The sequence below is a fragment of the Rhinolophus hipposideros genome, assembly GCF_964194185.1.
Source record: "Rhinolophus hipposideros genome assembly, chromosome: 23".
NCBI classification, from domain to species: domain Eukaryota; kingdom Metazoa; phylum Chordata; class Mammalia; order Chiroptera; family Rhinolophidae; genus Rhinolophus; species Rhinolophus hipposideros.
The window spans coordinates 35,460,593-35,475,207 of NC_138069.1; the positions used below are offsets into that span (position 1 = coordinate 35,460,593).

General features: G+C 35.9%; 1 protein-coding gene across 6 annotated transcripts in view; it reads left to right on the top strand.

The window, feature by feature from the left end:
* Window positions 1-14,615, top strand: part of TENM2 (teneurin transmembrane protein 2) — a 1,145,520-nt gene that overhangs the window by 341,969 nt on the left and 788,936 nt on the right. For 5 of the 6 annotated variants that reach the window (XM_081034975.1, XM_081034979.1, XM_081034980.1 and 2 more), the window contains exon 4: window positions 3,682-3,957. The exons of the other annotated variant lie outside the window; for it this stretch is intronic. In XM_081034975.1, coding sequence (XP_080891101.1) covers window positions 3,682-3,957 — 276 coding nt within the window. The remainder of the gene's footprint in view (window positions 1-3,681; window positions 3,958-14,615) is intronic. 6 annotated transcript variants of the gene reach the window in all.

The window sequence follows — 14,615 nt, forward strand, 5'->3', positions numbered from 1 at the left end:
TTCATAAATATTTTAGTGCCTCCTTTTATTGTTTTGCAAGATAGTAAAGAAGGAATGAAATGTTGACTACTTTCCACTGGAGTCCTTAGCTTGGAGAATTACACAATGACTAATCTCTTTCTTTCATTCAATGCTGGCATGGAGCTTCATAAAGCTATAATTGTACAAGATAAATTAGAGCAAATTCTGTCTTGAATCATGAGCAAAGTAAGTGCAACTGATAAGTTGACATAGTATTAAAATTACCCCATACTATTAAATGTTGAACATGGGGGCTTCGTGCCATAAGACAAACTACATGAAAAATGTTTGTCTGAAATCACATAGAGGAATGTTTGGGACACTGGATATGGTAAGAGCAAATGAAAAGGAGCCTGATAAGTTCTCCATGGAGTAAACTTGCAGTTGTTCAAAGTAGTGAGCCTGTCGCTAGATGGATACTTGCTGGGCAAGCTGTGAAAGGATGAAGGGTTGCACCACTCAATGACCTTTCACGGCTCCCTCTCCTTTTCCTCTATATAGTAGTATTTATTACTGGATAGGTTGTAGTTTGTGTATGTGATTCTTTGATGAATATCTCCCAATTAGGCTGTAAATACCATGGGCTGTATTTTTGTAATGCTCACTGCTCTATCCCCTGTGCCTAGCACAACTCCATGAACAATAAATATTTGTTGAATAATGTAATAAATGGTAGACCAGTTTTCTCTCTCTACTGTGTAGATGGTTCACCCATTTCCTATATATGGCCAGCAAACTCGGGAAAGCCTCGGTCCAGAATCTATCCAAGCTACTTACAATGATGTTCCTATTCTTTGAGTTAGTTAAGGACAAAAAGGTACCAAACTAGGAATTGTGGGGAATGGGTGGCACTAGGGAATAGTGGTCCTATTGGAAGATGAAGATGAGGAGGTTAGAAGGTAATATTTTTGAGGAAACAATTCTACTTGTAGAGGAAAGCCTGCCTTTCTGTAAGCCAGTGTGAACTCATGTACTTTCTCCTGGTAAATTCAGTATAGTACCTCTGATTTTCTTCACAATGTTGCTTGTTTGTGGCTTCAGGGCTAATAAGCTTGAATTTGAAACTTGAAATATACTTGTTTTAACATTTGTGGTTACATTAAACATGTATGCAAATTTTAACTGATTCATGATGAACTCAAGTTTGTCTTAACAGAGAAATAACATTTTAATTTCTAATTTTCAAATAAATTTGATGACCAAAGAAGGGGCAGTATATTTCTTCCATGGCTTCCCGTACTGTAGGCTTACTGCCTATTACTTCTAGTGCCCAGATTGAAAGTCACATGAGACGCTCTGAAAGCTGAGGCTTCTTTTCCTCATACAGATGTTTCTCTTTTCCTGAGGAGGTCTTTGAAGCTAGTTCCAGATAATGAGATGTGGGAAAACCATCAGGAAAGTTGCCTTATTACATAAACACTCCATTTCAAATGCAATCATATAGCTAAAAATTCCCACATGTGGAATAAAAACATGTATGTTTAATTGGGCTTGTTTTCATTTATTGTAGGAAAAGGAAGCAATATATTTCATGACTGTCCAGAAAAAAAAATATATATATGAGCTCTAAAGACGAGATGGGAGAATGCTAACATTCAACAACTTTTTTTTCATTTACTTAGGAATGAGGAAAGCCACAACAGAGAGGGAAGTATTGTAGTATCAAATATATATTAACTCAATAACTTTAGTTTTATAGACTACTGAAACTGAAATATACATTTTAGTGTGCAATTATGAGACAATACCTAATTACCAAGGACACAAACTGGAATGAGTACACTGGGCAGACAGCATGATAAAATGGGGCGAGGGAATAAACAGCCCTTGAGAACTGGCTGACGACAATCAGGACCCTTTTTTCCCTGCATGGGGGTAGGAAGGCATCCCATATGCCCACAGGAATGTTTGCTTGGGATAGCCCCCCAATGAGTAGGTTTTACTCTGCAGAGACAGTCATGTGTAGAAGCGGGTTTGATTCCATTCACACAGCCGAGTAGGGCTGTGGAAGTGCGACCTGCAGTGAAGAAAGGAAAGTAAAACTTCAGAATAAAAATACTTGCCTGTTACAAATTAACATTGCAGTGGGTGGATATAAACAGTTGTTTGACACCTTTTAAAAATAAAAGCTGAGAAATGATATCATGTATGTGGACTAGCACAGACTGTGAAGCTTATCATGAGCTGGAGACATGAGTGATAGGGAATGATTCTCATGTAAACAATATACACAGAGTAAAACCCAGGGCTTTGGTGTTATTTAAGATTTTCTTCACTGGTAGCAGTGAAGTGCATTTCTTCACTGCATTTTTTTCATTGTCTACATATTGGTTACAGACAAAAAACTTAGTTTTATGTCAATAAATGGAGCGTACCACGTGATTTCATCTAATGTGCGTTGCAACCTTGAAAAGTCTTTTACCAAGCTGAATAATAAAGACACAAATGCATAGAGCATCCCGGTAATACCAAAATGTTGCCAAACTGGTTTTTGATGGAGACAGACGTTGTAGAAAAAAGCACAAGATTGCGGTCTGCAGATTAGAGATGAGCCCTGGACCTGCCACGTCCCCAGATGTGACCTCAGACACACTATGTCACCTCCCTGTAAAGTGTTCAACCCCTAAACTGTTGGGCTATGAGGAGATTTCAATGAGATAAAGCTATAAAGTGCCTGGCCCCAAGCCTGAAACACGGAAACGTCCATGTGTTCAATAAGTACCTCTTGTTTTCCTCTTCCCATGAAAACCCCATACCTACCCCATGCACACCCACGTGTGCACATACTCACATTCCATAGGTGAAACCTAGTTGTGGTTTTAAATTGTGTTAGCAAAGAGAAATTGTTTGCTATCATTTTAAAACAAAAGGACTAACTCTTCATCCCTAGGATGGTGATTTAATTCACAAATGGTTTAATAATATGGGATATGTATGTATCCCACATAAGTCACACAGCTACCTTGAGAGGAATTTAAGAGATTCATACCCAGATTTTACAGATGAAAACATTGAGGCTCAAGAAGTAAGAGACTTGCCACCATGAGACTTACCAGTGGGAAGCTAGGACTGGTACCCAGGTCTCCTGGCCACCACTCACATTTATTGGAGGATTAAGGTTCTTTGGCATGAAGACAGACTGCTCAAGATCAGATCCAGGTTTTGCTACAGTCTAGATGTATGACTTTGGGTAAGTCACTTGAATTCTCTGTTCCTCTGATCCTCGGTTTCCTTATTTACAGAATGATTACCGTAATAGTATCATCTTTATAAAATTGTTATAAAAGTTTTACAATTTAAAATAAAAATTGAAAAATAAAAGATACCTGGAGCAAAGTAAGTGCTCGGTACATATTAGCTATGTTGTCCAGCTCCATGGCGCTACCGAGACAACAGTAAATGCTTAAAACTTTTTGAAATAAAATCTGAGCATTCTGTCCTAGGATTAAAATTCATGTTTGATGCATCCTTTTTGTTTTGTTTTCAAATTTACCCCAATATCCTAAATCCCCTCGCCCAAGACCTTGTCCTGTCTACTGTGGCCAATCTTGTATATGTTTACATGGAAAAAAGTGTCTGTCTGCTTTTTGTAAGAATAGATTTGAACTTCGAAAAGCATTTCGCAAATGTTAACGGGTCTCTCTGTTGCTGTCACCCTAGGCACGAATTTCAGCCTTGCGGAACTGGGCATCTGTGAGCCCTCCCCTCACCGAAGTGGCTACTGTTCCGACATGGGGCTCCTTCACCAGGGCTACTCTCTGAGCGCAGGGTCCGACGCAGACTCCGACACCGAGGGAGGGATGTCTCCAGAACACGCCATCAGACTGTGGGGGAGAGGGATAAAATCCAGGCGCAGTTCCGGCCTGTCCAGTCGTGAAAACTCAGCCCTTACCTTGACTGATTCTGACAACGAAAATAAGTCAGATGATGAGAACGGTAGGCCTGCTTCTTCAATACATCTTTTTCATGTGCCGGGTACTGCATGATGTGGGTCTTGGGGTGTTTTTATTGTTTAATAAAGAGGTATCTAAAACCATTCATTTTCTTTTAAATTGACTCCGTCTACCCATTCTGAGCTAGGGGAAAATAAACAAGCCAACCTCAAGCACACGAGACATGAGGAGAGGATTTTAAAATCACCTTTTGATGATAACACAATACTCAGGTGAAGTCAGTTGGTCTTATTAGCAAGTAAATTACATTGCAAAAGAGGCAACTTGATAAACTATGACCTATACCTAGAAAATGTCCTCTCTCCACGAGTTTCTAGGTCCTTGTATTGATTGCCCCTTCCCAGGAAATGGCAACCTGGGTTATTTTTTTTCATGACGATCTCTTAAGAATCCTACCTTGTCTTATACTTTCATTTCCAGGCAGCAATGCCTCATATCTGTATTGAAGATCAAACTGGAAACAGATGCTCGGAGTTTAATAATGACAAATAGGAAGGGACTTGTCTTCAAAAAAGTGTTCTCTTGTATGTTTAGTTTTCTCCTTGGTACCTCTGTAGGTTAATGGCTTCCCGCGTCTTCTATCACAAATCACTATTGCTTATCCATCAGCTTTGTAGATGGATTTTAATGAAACTTTGAAAATTAAATGCTTCGATCATTAAGCAGTAAATATAGGGAAGCCTAAGAAAGTCATTAAAGAGATAAGGTGCTTATTTGGGGATTTCTGAGGGACTCACAACTGTGTTTAGTCAAAAACGTTTTTAAAAAGACAAATTGCGTTAGGTACAGTTGATTTATGAAGAAAACATCAAAGGATATGTGAGTTGTTATGAATATATTGTGTGTTTGCTAAAATAATTGCCATTAAGATGTTTAGAAATAGCACAGTTAAGGATGTTTATGTGAAATATTATAAACTTCTAGAGTAGCTTTAAGTATTTTCTTGTATTTAAAAAAAGAAAAAAGAACTGTGCAGGCACACAGCTTGTTGTGAATGCAAAAGCATAGCTATATATTACTTAATCTCAAAACTGTTGAAAATATATAATTTCCTTGGTAAGTTGCATATATCAGAAAAATGTCACTGTTGCATTTAAATTTATGTTTAATTCTGAAATAATTTATTCTACAGTGGGGACAAGGGGATGTATCTTACTTATGCCTTCGTTCATGTAGCTAATCAAGGTGTACTCTCAAGAAAAAATCTGCACTTGACTCCTTTTGAATTTTAACAAAATTTTGCCTCTAGGCACATTCAACACTCTAAGATGCTTAGTTGATAGGAAATTACTTTTAGAAGTTTTCATAAAGGCATACATTGAATTCATTTACTGTTGTACTTTTTCAACTTCAGTGTGTGTTAGATATGATTTAAATGGAGGCAGTTTGATTGCCTAATAAATAAAATCACTTGTAATCCAGCAACTTAAGGAACATTTTAAACAAGGTATTTTAGCAGATCTTCCGTGGTTGGTATTCTCACCGGTCTTATGGAAACCATCTACACAGAATTATTTATACATATTTATAGAATCCGCACCCTCTGTTTTTAAAGCTATATACATCTTTAAAAACTCAACTAGTAAGGGGAGGTCTCCAGTGACGCAAAGGAAGCAAAAAATGGTTGCCTTGAATTTCCCTAGAGCTGTTATGGATGGGCGAACTTTATAATTAATTAGGTATTTGGTAGACCGGTAGTAGTCTCTTTTTTCCAACATTATTTGGAACATCACATTTGAACTGTTTTCACATATGGGAGTCTGTGTAAAGCCCTGCGTACTGATAGGAAATAAACCCTTACATATCGTGTCTCATTGTTTTTTCCTTCTGTAATGCGAGTTATAATGCCGTCAGAATTGCATAAAGAAAAATGTACTCAGAAGTACGAAGCAACCCTTTTGTGCCTGAGTCTGGGAGATTACCATGAAAGTTTGAAGGCCACAGTTCAAACGTAGGTGATAGCTGGTTACTTTAAAATGTATAGATAGAATAATGTGTTTTCTTTTCTCTTTAAAAAAAAAAGCAAAAATATTTCACATATTTAAAAGATGTACATAATACATATTCTGTTCTCATTTGGGTCTAGAAATGAAAAACAAGAAATCGTGCACGTCATATCTTCAACTCTTTAAGCAAATAAAAAGTAAGGCACAGGCTACTCTGTAGGCTGAGGTGTTAACTTCAGTAAACTTCTTGCTCTTTCTCTTTGACAAATTCCATCTAGCTCACAGAGAAATCAATGTGTTTTCACATCACTGGTTTTATGAAGTTTGGGAATGTATTATCATATAGATTGACAGTTGCCCCACTGGTTCCACACCACAGCGTGGACACTTACAAAGCCGTCATTAATTTCCTCACACTTGTACCTCGCAATGGCTTCCTCCATAATAAACACTCTGTCCTTCAGAACTAAATCAATAACCTTTTAGGTATGCCTCTCTTGAACAGGAAGTAGCAAGAATCTATACTTCGCAAAAGAAGCTCTCCAATTCTGTTTTAGATTTTAAGGATATATGGCCATAAAACGAATCTTTTCTTTGGATCCCATATATTTTTATTTCCTTTTTTTATGGTGGGGTCTTGGGGTACATAAAGTTTCACAGTGCTTATTTTTTAAAAAATCACCCTTAAAAATTCCTATCGTGGTTTTTCTAAGCATAGGTAGAAAGTGAGGACAGATCTCAAAAACCTCCTTCTCTTTTTATTGTATGAAATATGAATCCAGCCTTCAGACTCAGGCAGTAAAATTCCCACTGCCAACAGTGCTTCCTGCATGCTACTGTGACAAAAATGACCTACTAGTGACTTGAAAGTACTGTTACGCTGAACACACTGATGAATTTGTCTTTTTTTTTTTTTTTTCTCCCAGCACAAACCCTTCAGAGTTATCACCACTCACAGCTCTGAGTCTTACACTCACTGTCTGACCACCAAATTAATGCTGTGCTGGTTTGGGTTGCTTTAAATAGATAAAACTCTCAGGTTCAGGATATTTTATAAAATTCTTTAACTCTGTCTTTAAGGTAATGATGGCTTGGTTAGAAATGGCAATGAGAGTTGAGAATACCTGGGTCAAGTTTCTGCTGCTGTGAAATTTGACGACTTCCATAGACAGGGCTTTCCCAGAGATTTTAAATTAGAATCATTCCTTTTTTGGGTAATAAATGTCCCACTTAAAATATATTCTCTCCAAGGCCCTTTGTCTCATCCGAATTATGGAGAAAATGGGGCAGTCACTAATACACAAGAATAACTAATTGCCTTCTTAAAAATGCGGAATAGTAGCACACACTGTAAAAACCCTGGTCTCTGTACTCTTGACTCCCTTAGGCAGTTTCTTCACCTTGGGGACTCAAACATATCCTTGAGTTTTTTTGTGTTTTTTTTCATTCTATCATAATTCTAGTTTTCGTGATTTTATTGGAAATCCAGAAAGAAAAAAAGAACAAAAAGACAAAGAAAATAAACTTGGGTATGGTGTAGGAAACCAGAAATCACATAAAACTAAATCTGGCCTTGGTTAAAGCTTTAAAAAAAAAAAAAAAAAAAAAAATCCTTCCCTCCCCATCCCCGTCCAAAGTAAATAAGGACAATGTTCATTTTCATCTGTTGTCAATTGGGAAATTTATAATTTTCATAATGTACTTTGAGGTTCACAATATAAATGTTGGGTTAATTCCATTGCATTTCACAAAATGCATTTATAAAACAAGCTGGCGCTCGGCACATAATGGATTTGTGTAAAGTGTATTTGTGGAACACAGATTCTATTAGATTGTGTGTCCTCTTGGCAGAGGTCTGCAGTGTTCCTGTCTCCTCAGAAGGGCTTGAGCACATCCGGATACTCATTGCATGTTAATTGAGACATGGGACATGAACTCTGAGGGGAGGAAGATTTTCCAGAGAGATAATGTCTGTAGGGTGCTACCACCAACCACATTTCATTCATTTGTCAGAGGAGGTGAATTTCTTCATTTCTCTTCAAAAAAAAAAAAAAAAATGGCTTCTTAATAAATTTCACATGAGAGTGCCCTGTAAGAAAACACCTTCAAGACCTGATGTGAGCTTCTATTTCTGCCCCACTCAATGACATACTCTTAAACTCACTGTGTGTCTTAGAATCCACTCTACTTTTTTCTTCTCCCCCACCCCACATGTTAAAGTTACAAGGAATGCCTAGAACAGATGGAAAAACTTACTGTAAGCACCAGATAATTATAGCCCAGGGCTCATACTTTTGCTCTTAAAGTCGGGAGAATAATAAAAGACAGAAGCTACAAAAATTATACAGTAATATTTGACTGTACTTTTGATGTTGATACTGGGATGATTTCTTTTGCAGCCAAATTTTACGGAAAAAACATCCACGTAACCTAAAGAAAGTAATTTCTTAAATCTTTAAAAATCATAAAAGAAAACAAAACACACTTTACATCCATTTTGGTGACAATTATTTCAAATTTTGTTTTTAAGCTTTATTTTTATACTTGATAATTTGAAAGAGTAATGTTTATAAAGAATATATATGTATATATATACACATGTATATATGTACATATTTATATATGTATATATATACATATACATATGTATATATATACATATATATACATATGTATATATACAAAACAATATGAGACAAAAAAGGACCTGAGCACAGAATGTCACAGGTTTTCAGTCTTGTCTATTCCTAAGTAAAAGTATGATTTGATTTTAATAACTGGTTGGATTCCCTAAAAGTGTAGATATCAGAGGCTATAAAGGTACCTCATTTTTACAAAAAGCTTATTATCACTTTTTTATAAAGTTGTTCAGAAGAGTCCTAAATATATTATCACAATGTGAAAATACAGCTGATAATAATATAGAACTAGAAAGAAAACGTAGGACTATCACATTGTCTGGTGGCTTCGTATATAAGTAAGAAGTGAAAGGATTGATGTTGGCCAAGGAACCTGTATGCGACTTCAGTGATTTCGGTTTTCGGCAAATTAAGCAATGCTGACATCACTTTAAAATAGAACAGAGTACTTGAAGGACTGTAAAAGTATGTGTTTGATTCTAGTGCTGTATGTTCCACATTATAAACTTTAGTATCATGGTTTTTAGTTCTTTATATATTTCTTTCGTTCCTTTGGTGGTTTCTTTCATGTTTGCTAATGCTCCCAGGGGCTATCAAGCAATGGCTCCATTCAATAAATACAATAAATAAAATGAAGCACTAAGCCTTCCTTTTGGCAGGGCCAGCCTGATTATTACACGTGTAATCTCCAAGCCTTTGGGGAGACATTGGGCTTGGTGGATAATCATTTGGTTTTAAGCTGCTGAGTTCCTGATATCTGCACTTTTACTTGAGTTAAGTAGCAAAGGCAGTAAATGGGTGAGAGGCAAAATGCTTTTCTTTTTTTTTTTTTTTTTTTTTTGTCCAGTTCATGATTGGAAGCCTCTTCACTCAGAAAACTCTTCTTTGCTTACTTTTCAGTCACTTATTAGTTTGGTTGTTGTTTGTCAAGGATCAAATTAAATTTCAGTTTGGGGAATTAAGAAATGTAATCAATTATTAAGGCCATAAATTAAATGAATTAAAACTATAGTTGACAGTATAAATTTTCTGTGGACAACTGAGTCAGGGTGAGTTTGTGCAGCATATCATAGCAAACTGAAAAGGGTTTAGGAAGAGTGTATGAGAAGTAATGAGGCTTTTCAGTGACCCTTTCTGAAACTGGAGCACCACGAGTAGAAGGAGAAAATTGGAAGTGATAGCTTTGTAAATAGGATAGAAATTGAAGCTATGTAGGTATTAGATATATATGCTTATACCTAAGGATAGAAATTGAAGCTATGTAAGTATTAGGTATACATGCTTATACATAAGGGCAAAAGCGTAACTTATGATTTCATGTTGAGTATTAGTTAGTGCTAGTTGAAAAAATTGCCTAGAAAATTGTTCTTTTCAGTTTCCCTCAACTCAGTTTGAGGAATATCAAAGGAATCAAAGATGGAGGTTCAAAGAAGAGATTCCTGAAATAGTCATTTACACCAGAGGTCACGAACTGCAGTCCATGACTTATTTATTTGGGCAGTGCAATGTTTACAAAATTGTACATAAACCAACATTTTAAAAGTGAGAGATTTCATATTAGAAATTTGCACTTTTGGCTTTTCTCAAAATACATAAGACCCAGTAACACTTGCTCAGATTCCCTCCAGGGACAAGTTGGGTTAGAAGGAGTAACCATAGCACTTCTAGTTGGGCTTGTGTCATCCGGTTCACAGAACCGGATGCTTCACAGAAGCATCCCTCAAGGCTCCTCCTCACATTTAAGGTCTCCTCACATTTAAGGTCTGCCATAGCCTCTGTGGGCACTTGATTACCAACTTTAACTTACATACAAACTTTAAGGAAATCAGAGATATTATAAATGGTGGCAAGAAAGCTAGAGGTCAACAATTTTAATGTAACATGCGTTTAGAATAGTTATGTTACATCTCTTTGTAAGCTTGACTCATCTGTAAAATGGGTTCAATTTTTTTCTAGAACAAATTTCTAAAATAGTTTTAAGGATAAACTAAAATAAAATACAATGAAATCATATAAAATCAATTTAAATGAGAATTTCATAAAATAATTGTATGTGTGTCGGAGAAGATGGTAAGTGGGTGATATGCCATCCCCATCTTGTAAAACAGGTGCTCTGAAGTGTTGAAAAATTAGTCAGAATCTTTGATTTTAACACATACACTTATAGCTATTTCAATGTAAAAATATGGAGGTGGACTTTTAGGAGATGGACGGAGGGAAAACCTGCTTTAAAAACTTTAGCTACTTGAGCTGATTGAGGAAAACCCCAGAGCTTTTCAGGAGGAAGCCATTGAAAGAGGAAAATGACTTTGTACTAATTATGTTCAGTTTTGATTGGGCAAATGGTTTACGGAGTCTGTAACAAAGAAATGGAAGCCAATCAAGCAAAGGCTAGAGGAGGAAGATGCAGTGATATACAAAGACCTCCCACATTCCAAGAGAAAAAGACTTGGAGTGGTATTGGATCATGCTGAGTTAGGAACAAGTGAGAGTCGTAAACGGTGCTCCACAAACTAAGAAATGTCCCTCCATAAGTGGGTACGCAGAATTCCCAAGTGTATTCAGGAAAGGCTCTTATTCACAGTGCAGTGTACTCCCAGTTCTCTTAGTATCCCAACGATATTTGCAAAGAGAAAAGATATTGAAGTACAAGTATGTTTACTAATGGAAAAGACTAAAATATTTGAGTTGGCATTCTTTGGAACCTCCATTTCTGGAGGTTATACGGGCTTGAGGGGAATAGAAAAGACAGACACTACAGCAATATTTCTGCTTGTGTTAAGCATAAGAAGGTTGGAGGGGGCATGGATTTATATGGTGAGAGCTAGGCACAAGAGGAGGTTTGAGAAGTATTTTTTTTTATAGTGTGTTTTATGCAAGAAATACAGTATCGTGGAATCACTAATCAAAAGGATCTTCGAAATGAATTTAAAAAAATGAAAATTGGCGTTTGGGAGCTAATGCACATTGGTTTAGTATGCATATTTTAATGCACACACATATGTAATGCTGACAAAACCATGTTATTTTATTTAGCATTGATGAAAAGTAGCTAAGTGGTCTTAGATGAGGAGATACTTTTATTTGGAAGATTTTTATTTTATTTCTGTAAAGATTTAAGGAGTACATGCTGGATTCTCAGCATTATATAAAGCCATTGTGTGAGTCTCTTTGCACATGTGTCTGTGTTTTATGTGTATCGGGGCCGGGAAGGGGGTGCAATTGGAAGGAGGGCTGTTATTGAGAGGGGTACACATCAAGAAAGAGAAATTGATCAAATTCCAGGGAGATGGTAACATAGGCCATACATGAAAATACCAAAATGAGTACTGTAGACTTTTTGTAGTGTACAGTTTTAGGCGTTGACCTTGTTTTGACTTTAACTCTGTTAGTCATTTTTAAAGCCTCAAACCACTTTTCCAATTATACTGTCTCGTCCACATAAATCAGAATATGTGTAAAAGACCCCATTTTCTCTCAATTCCCACATAAGAACTCTTGCTTCTTGGGAGCCCTGAACGAGTCTGAGATATCAGAAAAATCATATTTGATTGGTGGGGAGGCTGATTTCTTTGCAATGTAAAATATATTCTTTGATGACCTCCCTTCCCAACTCTGATCCCTTCCTCCAGGACTTTACTTCCATTCCCACAACACCCTGCATCCAGCATGGACCGATCACCCCATCAGTGAAGTAATTTCTTTATTATTTCATTCTATCTTCTTATAAAAATTAGTGGAATCGTGTTTCCAAAGTATTATTTTAGCATCATGATTCACTGGGGTGCAGAAAACAAATTAAAACTTGGATTTAAACTTATTTTTCTTCTCATTTATCCTTTATAATTTCTATTTTTGAGTATTTCTAGACTGCACGTAATATAGTAGTGTCTGTACACACACATGTGATGGGTTACATAAATGCAGAAATGTATACATTGGAAGTGTGTCCAAAAGTTTTATATTGATATAGATATATCACAAAATGGTAAGTGACTATTGTTTTAGACATTTTATTTCCCGAGAGATGAAGTCTAAACAACCTGTCTCTCCTCAGAGTATTTGGATAATCCATTATCCTCTGGCAACCTATTAGATTGTCTTTCTTGTTGTTCATTACTATCGGTACTGATCAGACTTTACTATCTTTTGATACAATTCCTATTTTCTTCTCTCAGTTCCCTGTGTCAACTTTCACTTCTTATGTGGATAGATGAAAATATTTACTTTGTTGTTTATTGAGGAAAGCAAGCACCCCTCTACATATACAGAGAATTTCCTGTCTATTCTCAAAAGTGAAATCAGGAAATAGTCTTTGTATATGTCAGCAGCCTGGGATAGTAAGGGCACTTTTGAGGAGTCAGAGTTTTAATTAGGTTGTAAATGAGGGTTAGAGTTTACATGAGTGAGAATGAGACGATGGGTATTCCAAATGAAGGAAAACCAATGTGGATGGTGGTTGGAGAATGAGGAGATGGTATAAAGATTATAATGATTTTTCAGGAATATTCTCTTTGGGGGAAAAAAATCCAACTCTAGTCAGACTAATGAGAACGTAGAGATTTCATTGAACAGCAGTAGATAAAGAACAATAGAGGTAAAGGGACCAGATGAACAAGAGCTTTGAGTTTCATGACCAGGAATTATGGTCTGACCAAGAATTAGAGAACTGCTAAAAGTTTATTGGAGCAGGAATTGCTATACTTTAGGAAGCTTCTGATTAAAGTGTATACACATACGCCCAAGTGTTTGATCGGAGACGGAAGCAGTAATCCAGATAGGAGGACCCAAGAAAACTCTGAGGCTACAGAGTTGTGCTTCTTTTCAATAAGAGAAATTAACCACTGACTAGCATGTCAGCATTCAATATTTGTAATTAAGATGTGACTCTTTGAAAAGCATCTAATTTGAAGCTCATGGAATACAGGGAATGTTCCTTACAAAGTAATCTTTTATGCTTTCACACACAGTACAACAGCTGGACTCAAGAGTTTATACTAATCACGTGATTAGATAATAAAATAACATCACATACTGCTGTGTACGGGAAAACAGGTTATAGCATTGTTTTCAGTATGTTTTAAGGGAACACCGGCTAGAACTATTTCAGACTGATTAGTAGTTCCTGTTTTTACATCCTTGTTGCTCTTTTGGAGTCATACTTTCATGCAATTTAAGTTCTCTTGTAACTATAGTTATGGCTCTTTTGTCATTCCTAATATTTTACATTTTTATCCTGCATGGTGTTTTGTTGTGTTTTTTTTTTAAATCGAGCTTAAAATAGGTAGGTACATTCATTTCTCTTTTGAGCTTTTTATGTATCTTTATTTTCTACTGTGTTTTTTTTTTTCAATTTTATTGTGTTCATCTTTTATAATTCTCTCATTTTAACTCTTGAAGTATGTTTTGTTGTTCTTTTCTTTAATGTTTTAAGATGAATATTAAGTTTTGGTATTTTTAGTATTTCTTATTTAGTAAGAATAAACATATTTCCAGGTGCTATAGAATTTGATACAAAGTGGTATCTTCTTAATTGCTTTCTAAAGAGTTTCAGTCATCTGTACTCTCAAGATAAACAGAATCCTAATGCTACTGGTTTTCACTTTAGTACTAATAATTGCTGAAAAATGCTAATTTTTACTGTTAATTCTTTATTTCATGTATATACATATATATTACTTTGGATGATATATAATACTATGATATATATTAAACTCATATATAATACTACCACATATTAATATATATGTATATGTAAGCATACATATGTATAAACTATATAACATAAGTATGCAAAAGGTATCTAAAATATATGAAAATATGCATGTGCATGTAACACACACACGCAGAAAAGTTTGAAGAATAGAAATCACCTGTAAATTGACACCACAAAGAACGATGCTTATTTTTTGGGTGCATATTCTTTTTACTCTGTGTGCTGGTCTGTGCATGTGTATGTACAATTTGAATATTTTTACAGAGTTTACGCCATGGTTTACAATCCCTATGTAGCTATGTATTTTTCAGTAAATATATTATGAACGTTTCCCCATGGT